Source organism: Aricia agestis, chromosome 9 (assembly GCF_905147365.1).
Source record: "Aricia agestis chromosome 9, ilAriAges1.1, whole genome shotgun sequence".
In the NCBI taxonomy this organism is placed as follows: Eukaryota; Metazoa; Arthropoda; class Insecta; order Lepidoptera; family Lycaenidae; genus Aricia; species Aricia agestis.
This window is the reverse complement of record NC_056414.1, coordinates 12,111,968-12,126,808: the sequence shown is the minus strand read 5'-3', so window position 1 is coordinate 12,126,808 and position 14,841 is coordinate 12,111,968. Positions and strand designations below refer to the sequence as shown.

The following is a 14,841-nucleotide window of genomic DNA, read 5'->3' as shown; positions in this document are numbered from 1 at the left end:
AGGACTCCCGTTATTTGGTTGAGTAATTCAATTCAATGTTAGATGTCATCCATCGGCAGTTTGACATAATCCAACCAAATTACGCAGTACTTCTCCGATATTACTTGTTACAGGTAATTGATCGTGATAAACATCTGTATGTCGCCATGCTGGGACTTGGGAGCGAACAGCTACTAATAAATTTAAGCCCCTGAGAATAGTCCCGCCCGAACCCCTGCCGCCTGCAAATTGCTCTAATTTCTTACATGCCCTTTCTTACGCAGCCATAAACCCCTTCATCATCGTCTACTCACAATATTTTAATCAAATAAATTGTGCTTTCTACTTTAATCCGTTGATTTATTTAGGCTTACTTTATACTCCATTCCATTCGTTATTATAATCTGTTAAGTCGATAAAACGAATGCGAGTTGCTTTATTGCGCTGTATAAAACTTACATTACATTTGAATTGCTTGTATTATAATGTACTTAATAATAATAATAATAGCTCCCGCACCGGTTTCGGTGACGGTGGCCGGTTTCATTGAAACCAGGCCAGCTACGTAGGAGTCATTTTATAGTGCCCAAGTGTGTGCGCAGTACACAAGAGCACTCTATTCCTTTACTCTCATAACCCAGTGGGACGGAAGACCGACACGACCGGCGGGAGATCAGGCGCAGGACCGACTTTTTACATGCCCATTCGACGCATGGATCATCTTACTTGTCAATCAGGTGATCAGCCTGCATAGTCCTAACCAAACTTGGAAATAACATTTTTCCAACGCGAGAATCGAACCCACGACCTCCGATTCAAGAGCCGCGCTCTATAGCACTAGACCACGGAGGCGTATTATAAAGCTGAAGAGTTTGTTTGTTTAAACACGATAATCCCAGGAACTACCGGACAGATTTCAGAAATTCTTTCACCAATGTGTAGCTACGATGTCCCTGAGCTATAGGCTATGTGTATACCACAGGCAGAGCCGGGACGGACCACTAGTAGCTTATAAACAGCTCATTTACATTCAGATAAAAAATGATTCGAAACGGAATGTTAATAATATACGGATCATTGTAAAAATGAATTGAACCGAGTGTAAGTGAAATATCGATATCGGCAATAACTTTGGTAAGTTTGCCAAATGTCCCTGAGCAGACAAACCGTCTACACAAAACTTTCAAATTTTCGATAGCCTGTTCGTCCTTTTTCGGTCAAATAAAGCTTGCCGTTTTATTACGCCTGTGCTAAGCCCACAAGATCTTACGTAAGTTTCCATTTGCTTCTGGAATAAATTAAGTACCTCAATTTCTTTAATTTCCACAAGTTATAATATTTTAGACTTACAAATTTTCTATAAGCCTGTTCCTTCCATTTCGGTCAAATAAAGCTTGCCGTTTTATTACGCCTGTGTTAGCCTTAATCTTACAGGTCTTCCATAAGTTTCCATTTGCTTCTGGAATAAATTACTGCAATTTCTGTAATTTCCAAGAGTTGGAATATTTTAGAGTAAAAATGAAATACATTAGTTCCCCGGAGGCCCAGTAATCTCTTTTCTTCCGTAGCAGCAGTTAGAAAATTGGTTTCTAAGTGCGCACTTATGATCCGGCCAATTTGTTTTAAATTGTTATAAACTTCCGAGAACGTCTTACCTACTTGAGAGACTTAGGTTGTTCGTATCAAGTCGTAGCCAACATTACTGAAACAAATTTTACACAGAGAAGCTTCACAGACAGAAAGATACGAAGCGGCCAATCCGTTTTAAATTACAAATTAATTATTATACACTTATCTTCCAAGAACTAAATAAGAATACTTATGAAGGACTTTAGCTGTTCTTATCAAGATAAAATATAAGTAAGTCCTTTAAACTTAGCCATGCAAGTTTGCGTCGTAGCAAACATCATAGTTCTTCTATTATTGATATTTACACAGAGGAGTCTTTGTGTAATACGCTAGAAGCCACTCGATAGACAAATGTAGCTAAATCAACTTTGCAAAAGATAGTAGCTAGTAGAATGCAATGAAAAAAGAACAAAAATCAATATAGGTAATTAGAAGGCTTTCTTCTAATGACTATGCAAGGCAATTATATTATGTGTAGAACAAAGCTTTCTCATAGAAACTTAAACAAAAGTAAGTTTTCCTACACTTTAAACTGAACATAATGACCACTTAAAATCGATTTTCATCTAGCGTGTACTATTTTGCGTTTTTTCACGACCTTGTGAACAAACATGGGTTTATTTCTTACACGAAAGTAATCCTAGCGGCTAGCACGCCATACAAAAACTTATGTGGCACGTTTTAAAATAACTTATGAATTATGTTATGAATTATAAGAAAATTTAAGTTTTTACTGAGGCTTTTACATATAAAAGAAGTAAATGTTTTTTAAACCAGAATTATAATACCTAATCATGAAGGCCGTATTTATATTTGTTGCTGGGCAAACTTTTATAAGCTTCGCCACGCAAAATATGAAAATTACTGGAGTGCGACAAAGTGCTATTTCATGCTTCTGTACTTTCGTTAATACACACTTATAATTTTTAAGCGTACTGATTTTTTGTAAGAAATGGCGCATTTCAATTATTTTCGATATTCTTTTTAGACGCATTAAACTACTTATCGTATTAAATCAGCTTCTAGCGCATTTAAACAGCAAAATAGACAGAAAGACAGACAGACACAGATAGAAAGACAGGCATAATTGACAATTAGAATATTTGTACAGATATATATAGATTCAAGAGTTCACGGGCGACAGAAATTAATGAAAAAAATGAAAGCTTTTGATCAAGCAATCTCACTTATTTTTAGCTCCCTTTTTCATAAAACAATGCACAATATTTTATGAACAAAATATTTATTAAGGATTCTCGCTGTAAACACGTTCTTGCTGGTCACCTTGTAAAACAATAATACTACGCAGAGGCGGAAATTTGTAAGGAATCCTCTCCCACGTCGGCACAGGAAATTTCTGTTCCGTTCCCCATTTTCTTATCCCGAGAGATACCCGAGCCAGAGTAACGACTTTCGACCTTATAAATAAATATAATATTTCAGTGTCAATGCTATGAAACTCGAATTTACCGGGGCATAAACTCCGACCTACGCCAAAACCGATAAGAAATATTTATTACGAGTCGCATCCGAATATTTTAATCTTAGATATTACTCGTGGCTGTGGTATTCCGATATTGACGGATAAAATATGTAATACTCTAACAAATACTTCAGCGATGCAATGATATTTTTTAATATTAGTTTAGTTAGTTCTTGACACGCGTATATATACGTGTAATGTGTTATATTATACGCTCTATAGTCAGTGGTCGTTCTTACCTAGAACATGAACATAGAATAATGTACACAATGTACAGAAAACTTTCACTTTTTATAAAATTGCGAAGGTCTGGCTGCCCCTGCCTTTTACTCTATTAATGAGTAGATTCCGCACCTGCAGGCTCAGTATGGCCACAGTAAAAATGCGAAAGAATAGAAACGATGACAGCTTTTGCGGACAAGTTGAATGATTTCCATTATTAATCCATCACTTTGTCTACTTTACCGTAATCTGTGGTGGCCATGCTAAACCTTCTGAGCTGTTTCACAAACCTCAGCCGAATAACGCAATCTGAAAGCATTATGTAAAAAAAGTTATACATACTATGAGCCACTTCTTGCCGTCCCTAGCGAAGACTGGGGGCTTGTCCAGGTTGCCCGCGCCGGGGGTGGGCAGCGCCTTTGCCGGGGCATTCGACGCCGGGGCTTTGAACGGCGCGGGGCCCTGCCGCAGCTGCGGGTTCTTGTGCGTCTGCATGTCCGACGTCACCTTGCGGAGAGCTGCAAGATGTCATACACGTGAATATAAAAAAAAATAGGCACTCGGGGACTGCCGCGGTAAAGTTAATGCATAACATTTTTATCAACTTATCCAATTACAATTCGCAATCGCCTAGTCGCACGCAAACACCGTGCCAAAGTCTTGCAACGCCGCCGCACCGACGACGACCGTCGGAGTGGGGTGTGTTAGGTTTGTTTTCGTTACGGAATTTCTTGATTCGGTCGCTGCGCTCAAAGCCCACTATAAAAGCTAAGCAATAGCTTAATTAATATACGTTCGAATTGAGACACCTCCTCCTTTCTGGAAGTCGGATAAGGGTTGGCATTTGAATCACGCATTATAGGTAGAGGGATGAGAACGGTGGCATTTTATAGGGGTTAGTTACCCCTTTCAAATGACACCTGATTTTTGTCTAGGAGATGCATAGTTTTTTTTTTAATACGTGTTTGAAGTTACATGTGACGGAACGTTATTTTTTGTAACATGTCTTTAATATTATTTTTTCACTATAGTTACGTTTTGTTTTATGCGTAATTTGTTGTAAAATGTATTTCAGTGTCTTAAATATAAGAACAGTATACAATTCTTAGGTAATGAATTATAGCAATGTATCACTCCGTGCTGGCCCAATACGACTTGGTTGGGTTAGGTTAGATGGCTAAGGCGGGAGCGTAGCGCAGCGAAGCTCCTGCCTTAGCCATCGTGGTTATTTTTTTGTGAACCACGAAGAAATAGGAGCCCCGCGTAGCGGGGCTCCGTCGACTAATAATTGAAGCCAGTAGTTATATAATATATCTATAAAAAATACAGGGAGTGCAATTAGACCTTTAGTTAGTTTGCCAGGGTGCAAATAAGTGACTATTAGAAGTTCACTAATTTGGTTGTTTTATTGAACATAACCTCAAAAACTAAGTTTCTCGTCCAAGTTTATGTATGCTTTATAGACCAAAGCTCGTCAATATCGTACTTAATTTTATAAATGCGAAAGTCCATTTGTTTGTCACCTTTTCACGCCCAAACCGCTGAACCGATTTTGCGGAAGTTTGGTATGGTGATACTTTGAGTCGCGGGAATGGACATGGGATACTTTTTATCTCGGAAAAATGCACGATTCCCGCGCGATAAACGAATTTTGGCGCAACGGAGTTGCTGGCGTCATCTAGTATGGGTAATGGGTATACCATATAAAGGTAAGCATGACAAAGGTAGCTCCTGTCAAAATCATGAAGAATCTTTCTAGAAGTTTCTTAAACTAAATCCATTATAAAATAAACCAAATTAGTTAATATTAACAACGGTTTCGTGAAGATGGCCGGTTTTATTGAAACCAATCCAGTTACGCAGGAGTAATTTTATAGTGCTCAAGTGTGTGCGCAGTACACAAGAGCACTCTCTATTCCTTTACCGGAGACGGACGACTGACACAACTGGCGAGAGATAAGGCGCAGGATCGACTTTAAAGTCCAAATTAGTTAGAGCTGCAAGTACGATGTTCCAATCCTACTAATATTATAAAGGCGAATGTTTGGATGTATGGATGTTTGTTACTCTTTCACGCAAAAACGAATGAACGGATTTTAATGAAACTTTACAATAATATATAGCTTATACATCAGAGTAACAAATATGCTACAATTTTAACCGACTTCCAAAATGGAGGAGGTGTTATATTCGTTTTTTTTATGTTCAACGATTACTCCGCCGTTTGTGAACCGATTTTCAAATTCTTTCTTTTAGTGTATAGGTTATCATCCGAATTTGGTACCATATTCATAAAAGTGGTGACCTGATGAAGGGATCCATAAGTAATCGAGGGAACTCCTCGAAATTTATATGGAAACATGTGGTGACTTCGGTTTCGTGAGCAGCATTCTAAGCATTTGCTACTAACAAGTAAGATTTTGCACCAATATATACCATGGTTCGAAAGGTGCTCAGAGAACGCCTGACTCTTTATAGATACAAGTTTGGGCGTGTCGACGTTGTTTTAAGAACGGAAAGCATAATATGCCACTATGCAAATCACATTCATTATAAACCATTTTGACCCTATTATTGGTACTTTTCATAGCCTTTTATTATATTTAATGTCACTCAAACCGCGGGAAACACCGCGGGGCACAGCTAGTTTCAAAATAAGGCTATTACTGCTTTTACGTTTTGCTCAAACATGTTTTCTGTCAACAACTTTAAAGCGAACCGTAAGCTCGCTGTTTACGAGCAATGAGCACTTAATGTAGCTGTAAAACTAAACGGGATATGAATATTCAAAATTATAAAGTTACGGCCCGGTTATGATCACTATAAAGGTTTATTTTCAGGAATTTATTTCAGTAGCTCTACAATGAGGTTAAAGCTATAATATTTTTCGATAGGTACTCGATACCGACTACCGTAAATTTTTAGTATGGCAAATTTTACAGCGCCTCTAGCGGTTACTTGCGGAACTAAAATCGCCATACTAAATATTATTTACGTAGTCGGTATCGAGTATCGATAAATACTATAGCTTTAAACTCATGGTAGAGCTACTGAAGAGTATTTTCTTCAATCATATAATAATTTAGTTCTTGAGCTTAAATTTCATTGAAATAATTTTTTAATATGATGATCTAATATGTTATGGTCCAGCTGCGACCATGTGTATGTGTATAGTGTAACGATAAGCCCGACTTGTCTTCGATAACATAAATAGAAATGAATTTTAAAATTTGTAAGCCTCGCTAAAACTTAGGAACGGCTGAGCCGATTTGGTTAACTTGAAATATTTTAGGCATCCTGGGAAGGTTTATATTTGGAGGAAAGCGTCACCGAGTCAACTAGTAGGCGTAGTAAGTAAGACGTAGGTAATATGAGCGAACCAAGATTTGTACCTCGTACAGATTCAACAATGTATAAGTAAGCATATGAGATAAATATTAGAAAAGAAGCGACTACCTGTAGATCTAGATATAACTCTTACTTTGTTGTGACTTTTTTGTAGTTTAAATTATTAGAGATTTCCCTTTAATTTTTTTTTATAATATAATAATATCTATGGACGCTTCACACCACGTCAGTCTGGCCCCGTGCTAAGTACCTTAAGGACTTGTGTTACAGGTACCAGACAACGGAAATATATTTAATACTTTTATACTATACATATATTTAAGATTTTTATTATATCATACACATATTTAATACACATGCAGGCCCGGGAACATTGAAAACTTTTTGTTCCGTCGGCGGGATTCGAACCCGCGACCCCCGGCTTGAGCTACCAACGCGCTCACCACTGAGCCACAGAGGTCGTCTCTTTTATCTCGATTAAGCCCGTCACAGACTTAAGCTATAATATTTATTAATATATTTATAGCTAGACATATTTTCTATACTAAATCCACATACCACAGAAATATATATTATAGCTGAGTGTGTGGTCACGCGAAATTAGTATAGAAAATATATATTAATATGCCGAGCTATAAATATATTAATATAATTAAATTATAGCTAAGTCTGTGACGGGCTTGTTGCATAGATTTTTTGTAGTCCTATTTAGATTTTTTAGCTTGTACAGTAGACCTTTATGTGAGGGTCGACCTCCTTTACGAATCTCGCTGACAGCGCACTTTTGAAAAGTTCTTACACGTTCTTGATAAGTATCGCTTGAACATCAAAATCTTTTTTCAAAATATTTTTACACCTCAAGAGACTATTTAGATCGTAGCTTCAATGAATATAAATTATAATACTTTATGACACAGTAAGTATTGTCCGCAACTTCATTGCGGCAAGATTCATTTAGCGCGCAGGAACCGTACATTTATCCTTTTCCGGGACTAAAATTATCAGGTCAGGTCGGACAGATCGGACTGAAATTTGGCATGCAGGTAGATGATATGACGTAGGCAACTGCTAAGAAAGGATTTTGATCAATTCTACCTCCAAGGGGTTAAAATAGGGGATGCAAGTTTGTATATAATAATACTTCTTGACGCGAGCGAAGCCGCGGGCAAAAGCTCATCTTAAATATAAAATTCACGTGTCACAATGATAGGCCGCGTACTCCTTCGAAACGGCTTTACTGATTTTAATCAAATTTTATATGCATTTTCAGTAGGTCTCAGAATCGGCTACTGGGTACTTTTTATATTGATAAGTGCATTTGTTGAATAAATAATAGTAAATTATTACAACTCGAGACTGACGGCGACCATTGTTTGTGCAACGGGATAGCGATGGACGTTGCCATGGTGACATACTTATTTAGTCACTTCAATAAAATAATAATATGGGCGAAATACTTTATATGGCAAAGAAACGTTTGCCGGGACAGCTTGTAATATACACATTTTTAGAGGTATATAGTATTTAAATACATTTCATAATAATATGGTATAATACAATTTTATTTCAAAATCAATTAAGGGGTGGTTAGCCATTTATCTTCCTATTGCCTCTAACAAACAATAAGCCAAACACACTTTCTATTTTTTATCATAAACTGTATAGACTAAATCATTTTCACAAGCTTGTTTATTTATAGCTAAGTTGTATGCTCTACCTCTTAACCCCTTTCAACTAGTCGCTCGATGAATATTTACCAGTAATGCATTAAAAATAGAATTTTATATGACCGTTTAATAAACCTTGAGCGCAAGCCTTTACATTCTCAATTTTCCCGCAATATTTACCTACCGTACGGAGATTTCTATGGCTACCTATTCACTCGCTCCTTTAAGAATTTTAACGCAATATAGCAAAGTCATTTTGTGAAAACTTTAAATACATAATATTATCAAAGCCGTTATTATAAAGTTTATTAACATTATTAATGTTAAAACTAATGAATGCTAAAAGTAATCAATGGCGCAAAACAGGCATTTTCCTGTTGATAACAAAATGATGTTCGAAACAGAACAATGTACGCTTGCAAAAATATTTTTAACGTTAGCTAGGGCGAGTTGCAACAATCTGGGTTAAAGTTTGATTCTAGGTTAAATATCGTGTTCTCTCTTTCTTTAATCGTATTTATAAAAGAGAAGATAGATAATTCTGATTTACGTTAGTGATCCTAGTCGATAGTAATTCAGTTTTTTAGTTTTATAAGTTGAGCTCTCTTACTTTCAGCATACTATACTAAGAGGTAAAACGACAGTGAACTATGTAAAACTATAGTGTACCCGGCGAATTGAGGCGGTAGCGGTCATTGACATTTCTGGTCTAGGAGCTATATAAAATTGCTGGCACTGTATCCAGTCAACTTAGGAAAAAAAACAGATTATACAGAGTGTAACAAAAATAAGTGATAATAATAGAGAGTTCACTGTGAAAGTAGCAGCGCTGAAAGACTAAATTTTTTTTTTCACTTTTATATGGGGAAACTCGTGACGCTCGCCCATACAAAAGTGAAAATTTTTTTTAGTCTTTCAGCGCTGCTACTTTAACAGTGAACTCTCTACAAGGAACACGTACACACCCTAAAGTATTATCACTTATTTTTGTTACACACTGTTTATTATTATAGATTGATCGGAAAACCTCTTGTTAGAACTTACAGCTGGTGATAGCCTCGCCCTTGTTGATCTCGGCGAAGAGCGCGCTGCGGTCGTCCACGGACATGTTGGCGAAGTCCGCCTCGGGCATCGGCGGCGGCGGGGGCAGGCCTCCAGGGGGCGGGGGCGGAGCACCCGCGTCGGAACCCTTGCCTGGGGGAGAAGAAAAAAAATAGGAAAAAAATGGGAATAAGGCTGATTTACATTGATAGAGTAGTAGGCGCCTGGATTCAGCGCTCGTCAGCGCTGTACTTATCAACATCTAGCGCCCAGTTTGCATTGTTAATATAAACCTGCTAATAGCTTTTAACTGTGTAATAAATGATAATACGATCTAAACTCGTTTATAATCGTGTCATAACATAATGTTCTATTTATTGTTTCGTCTACAATTTTAAGGTATTCATTCCATATATTTCATACAATGATAAAAAAACATAGGCACATAGGCAGACCCTGACCTACGTATTTTGGTCGGGTTATATCAAGTCAATGTTAGTAATCTGTCGAATGGACTTCACATTTCTCTGATAGTACGTTCTTACGTTAAAATTTTATAAAAATAATGAAATGAAACCTCCCAGAGATCAGTAATCTCTCCAGCGGCTTTAATATCAATCTGCATTACAGCTGCTACAGAGCATTTGGTTATTAAAACGAACCATTACATAATATTAATCATGTTTTCCTCAATTTTAATATTACTTTCATATCTACACTACTATTATAAAAAGGAAAGATTTGTATTTTTGTGTGTATGTTCGTAATGAATAAACTCAATAACTACTGTGCCGATTTCAAAAATTCTTTGGAATTGAAAAGCTACATTCGTCCTAATATATTTCATTGCTGGAAAAGTTTAGGAATCCTCACTAAAACTTAACTAACCCTGCCTGCCTGAACCTATAAATGATAGAACAAAAGTATTTTAGCTACAATAATAAAGAACACATCAATATCTACAAAAAACTGCATGAAAGTACAAAAAAAATCTTATGTTCATGCAAAGCCGGGACAGGCCGCTAGTATTTAATATAGTGAATGAGCACAGAACTAAGAGGGTTATGAAAGAATCAATCTCGTATTTATTTACTTGTAAGCAATATGTAGAGCAAAATTGACCTTTTTGGGCCCGGAAGACGCCCGAAGTTCAGTCTCAGAACTGAGTCTAAGCCCTTAAGCCCGGCCGCACATTGTCCGAATTCTGATCAGAAACAGTTGAATTTCGCCGGACCGCCACCCCGCACACTATCCGAAATATCCTTCCGGCGAGTTCGAGCTCACTCGGCTCAGTACAAAATGTAAGAAACAGCGCGGACGTTCAACTGTTTCTGATCAGAAATTTCGGACAATGTGCGGCCGGGCTAAATAGTTTGACGTTGTCCAACAAGACGAAACTTTGCATGAATATGTTTAAAAACGACAGAACTCTATTCCATGTAAAGGTTGACACGCACTTGGCTGTTTTTTATTATTATATGGTAGTATTTTTAACACTTACTCTACGTTCTATCGTTCGTGTTTAATGGGCTTTCATTTATACCATTTTAGCCAATACCGTTTCACCATTTTGGTGTACATCGACTGAGTGACGTCGTAAAAGTAAAAATATGTGACGCGCCTCGCCAAGGACGGCTGTAAAGTTTGTTAACAGTTACAAAGCTTTTAACATTATCTCGAACTACGTTACTTTGTTATTATGAGTTTACTTTGTAATTTAAAATAAATTGACTTTTAGATTTAAGTTTTTTTTATGCCTCTATGGTCCAGTAAGTTGGGATCATGAATGGGGAAAGAAAGAGATAGCTATTGGCATATTGTGTACTGCTGCAGTGGTTAGCGTACACACACGTGACACGTGGCCATTACAAAACAACTCCAGTATAGCTGATGTGCCTTTACAAACTGTCTTTAATCTTATTCAAATCGTGATTTACATTGTACGTATTTCGCTGCTACTGTTTTGACTTTCACATTTCACAAGCATATCTTATTTCAAAGATTGAAGAACAATATTTCTAACAATGTAACTTTTAACAAGCCACCTAATTTAGTTACTTCCGAGAAACACGAACGAATTTTACCTTATAAATCTAATTATATTCTAAAAATCTTAGACAGCGATTTCAAGGCTCAATTATAACAATAAACGAGCAATTCATTATAATTAAATCTGAGTAAGCTTTGAAATATATCTTAGTTACTGATTCTGAGCAACAATACATATTCTGACAAATTATTTCTTAAAGAACGAAGCCAAGAAAATCAAAGCAACCCGTAGAAAATTAATTAAATCCTTGATAATCCTTAACAAGAGTAATATAAAAGTGAAATTGTCGTGAACAAAGACATTCGGGTCCGTTGGTTGGACAATCCCTGTTTACCTTCTGAGTTAATTTGCGCTGTGGACGTTCCGACGCCGAGTTGACTACGGTTTAATTTACCACTTTATATTTCAGTTCATTTTCACGTTATAAAATGGTACTTTTAGCCGCTTGTTGCTTTACGTACTGTGTTTAATGTATTTTGCTCGGAAAATTTCTAAATAAATGAAAAATACTTAAGTATCTAATTTTTTCTTTATTTACATCATAAATACCAATAATTCAGGGCCTTACCCCTGCCGAGTAAAGTGGCGAGGTGCCTTCATGTTGCATGTTTATTATAGACGTGCTCGGCCGAGGGCACTGTCGCGCCACTCTGCTCGGCAGGTGCACTCAGGTCTTTAGGCTTAAGGGGGTTTATAATTTACTAGATGACGCCCGCAACTCCGTTGCGCCAAAACTCGTTTATCGCGCGGGAACCGTGCATTTTTCTAGGACGAAAAGTATCCTATGTCCTTTTCCGGGACTCAAAGTACCTCCATGTCAAATTTCAGCCAAATCGGTTCAGTGGTTTGGGCGTGAAGCGGTAACAGACATACAGACAGACACACTTTCGCATTTATAATATTAGTATGGATATCTATAAAGGGGGTTTACATGGGTGACTAAACCCGCACAACTTTAGCCGCACGGCGCAAATCGACCGTCTAAATAGCAAAAATTGCATCGTTTTGCCATTTAGACGGTCGATTTAAGCCGTGCGGGTAAAGTTGTGGGGCTTTAGTCACCCGTGTAAACCCGCTTTATAGATATAGGCCGAGCTATTTTGAAATATGATGAGATGGCGCAGATTCCTAACTCAGTTTCCAACAATCACTCGTAATTAAAACTGTCACAAATTGTATTACGATTTACAACGCAGCTGTCGCGAAGTATCAACTGTCGGACGAGTTGCGCCGAAGTTTAACTTCGCTAATGGGGACAGCATTAAATGGCTTTTTAATTAATATTTCCACAGTCTTGTTGACTCTCATTGTTTACGGTAAGACAACGAAGAACTGTAAAAGAAATGTAGTTCTTTATAATTTAAACGACTAGCGGGGCTAAAATGGTCACATTTAGCACTTCCTCTCAATCATTTCAGCAAATTAATTGTCAAAACTGTCAAACTGACAAATGCCAAATCAGTACAAAAATACAGAAATGAATTGCAAGCAGAGTTGCATTTTGCGATTTTAGAAAAATTAATCATATTATGAAAATAGCATGATTCTTCAAATCGACCATTTTAGCCCCGCAGAACTACGCATCTAGGCGTCTAATGAAAAAATAAAACCAAGCGAACTATGGCTATTCCGCCATATCCATTAAATACACTCTGATTTTATTTTTTTCAGAAATCCCATGAAATGAAAGAACTTACCGGACCAAACAAGTCCCGTGGTGTGGTACTGCTTGACGTACGCCTGCAGGTCAGACAACAGCTGGACCCAGGCGCGACACCACTCAACATGGGTCTTGTCTTTCTCCTTCCAATCCTTGAGCACGCGGTTCGTGTAGAACTGGCCGGCATCGTTCATCTCTTTCACATACGGGGCGGGTGTAGGGGACACCGCTACCCAACCGAGCGCGGGAATACTCTCCGAGATAGCAGAGAGGTGGTTGAAGAAGGGGGAAGCTCTATTCTTCTCCCTAAACTGCTGGATCGCCGATATCTTGTTGCTGGTGGGCGAGAGCAGCTGCATCTCCTCCGATTGTGAGGGCTTCGACCTTGACGCGGCCAGTTGTATGAAATTTAGCTGTGCCCTGTAACAAAAAAAGTGTGAATAAAAAAAAGAAATACTCGACTAGAAAAATAATAAAACTACTCGTATATCATTGATGCCGATTTCTGAGGCTTTTTGACAAAAGACAACCGGCCCTAAATATTCAATAGAGTTGTTGATAGGTTAACTATTTGACGTTAGTCAATCAAAAGCGCTACTGAAAAGATAAACTCTTGTCAAAGAACCTCAGGACCCCGGGAACGAGGAGGCAGTCACGAATCACGATTAATAATTTTATCGGTTCTGGCATATTGCCCAAAGCTTTTTTGTCACAGCAATAACAACCGAAAAGGAAAAAGGGGTTATTTTTACTTCATTGTCTACGTTTCTCCCGTAGGGCACGTAGAATGTTACAATATGACCCAGGGGTGTTTTTATACCAATATTATTACTAATACAAGTAATGATGGAAAAAAATTTAGTCTACTTTATAATTTGAAAGGTTGCAGACACCAGACCTCCTTGTTGTAAAATTTAAATGAAACCTCATTCATTTTTGGAGCATACAAAAGAAAGACATTACAATATTTTCAATACCAGAATTATTAATTATGCAATTAATAATGGAAAAAGTCTGGCTCCTTTAAAAATTGAAAGGTTGCCGATTTCTGACTTTACTACAGTCAAATTGAAATGAGATCGAGGTCATTCGTCATTTCAGGAAAACACAAAAGACACGAGATTGCAATGTTTTCACGAGTAATCGCGTGCTCACTTGACGCGACTCCTCAATACAATACTCGACCCATTTCTGCCCTCTGAATTATTGATATATTCGTTTTATCGGGGAATGTCGGTGTGCTAATAAAACTCTTTTGCTCTCGAACGGCTCAATAAACAAAGGGAACTTTTAATGACATTACTTTCTGAAGCAGCTTGGAAAATAACTGAAGGTGGAATTGAAATATAGAGTAAAATCAAATATAATATAGAAACGTTTGTTTACTTGGTCCTTTAAATATTTCCCTTTGGTAAGGCGAATACCATTGTATTAATTATACACAGACCGCCTTTATACTGGACTTCAGAATTTAGAGAAAATTTACATTTTACATTGTGCGCATGTCGTGTTTGCACAAGTTTGATTCCTAGAAACATAGCTAGCATGCTTAGATAAATGATTGGTCTCTGTTGCGCGGTCGTAGCGCACGCGCGAGACCAATCATTCATCTAAGCTAGCATGGTTATTCATCGTGGAAATAGGTAATGACTACTGACTGATAGTTTATAAAGCTTCAATATAAATAGGAGACTAAATCTTTGTGAGCTATGCCTGTAAAAACTAAAAAGATACTATCTACAGTCTACAGGTACAAACCTAC

At 37.5% G+C, this 14,841-nt stretch overlaps 1 protein-coding gene across 5 annotated transcripts in view; it reads right to left on the bottom strand.

Annotated features, from left to right (window-relative positions):
- Positions 1-14,841, bottom strand: part of LOC121730129 (adenylyl cyclase-associated protein 1) — a 45,212-nt gene that overhangs the window by 9,008 nt on the left and 21,363 nt on the right. For all 5 annotated transcript variants that reach the window (XM_042119011.1, XM_042119006.1, XM_042119010.1 and 2 more), the window contains exons 4-6: positions 13,117-13,499; positions 9,373-9,522; positions 3,656-3,831 (exon numbers count right to left, since the gene is read on the bottom strand). In XM_042119011.1, the coding sequence (XP_041974945.1) occupies positions 3,656-3,831; positions 9,373-9,522; positions 13,117-13,499 (709 nt within the window). The remainder of the gene's footprint in view (positions 1-3,655; positions 3,832-9,372; positions 9,523-13,116; positions 13,500-14,841) is intronic.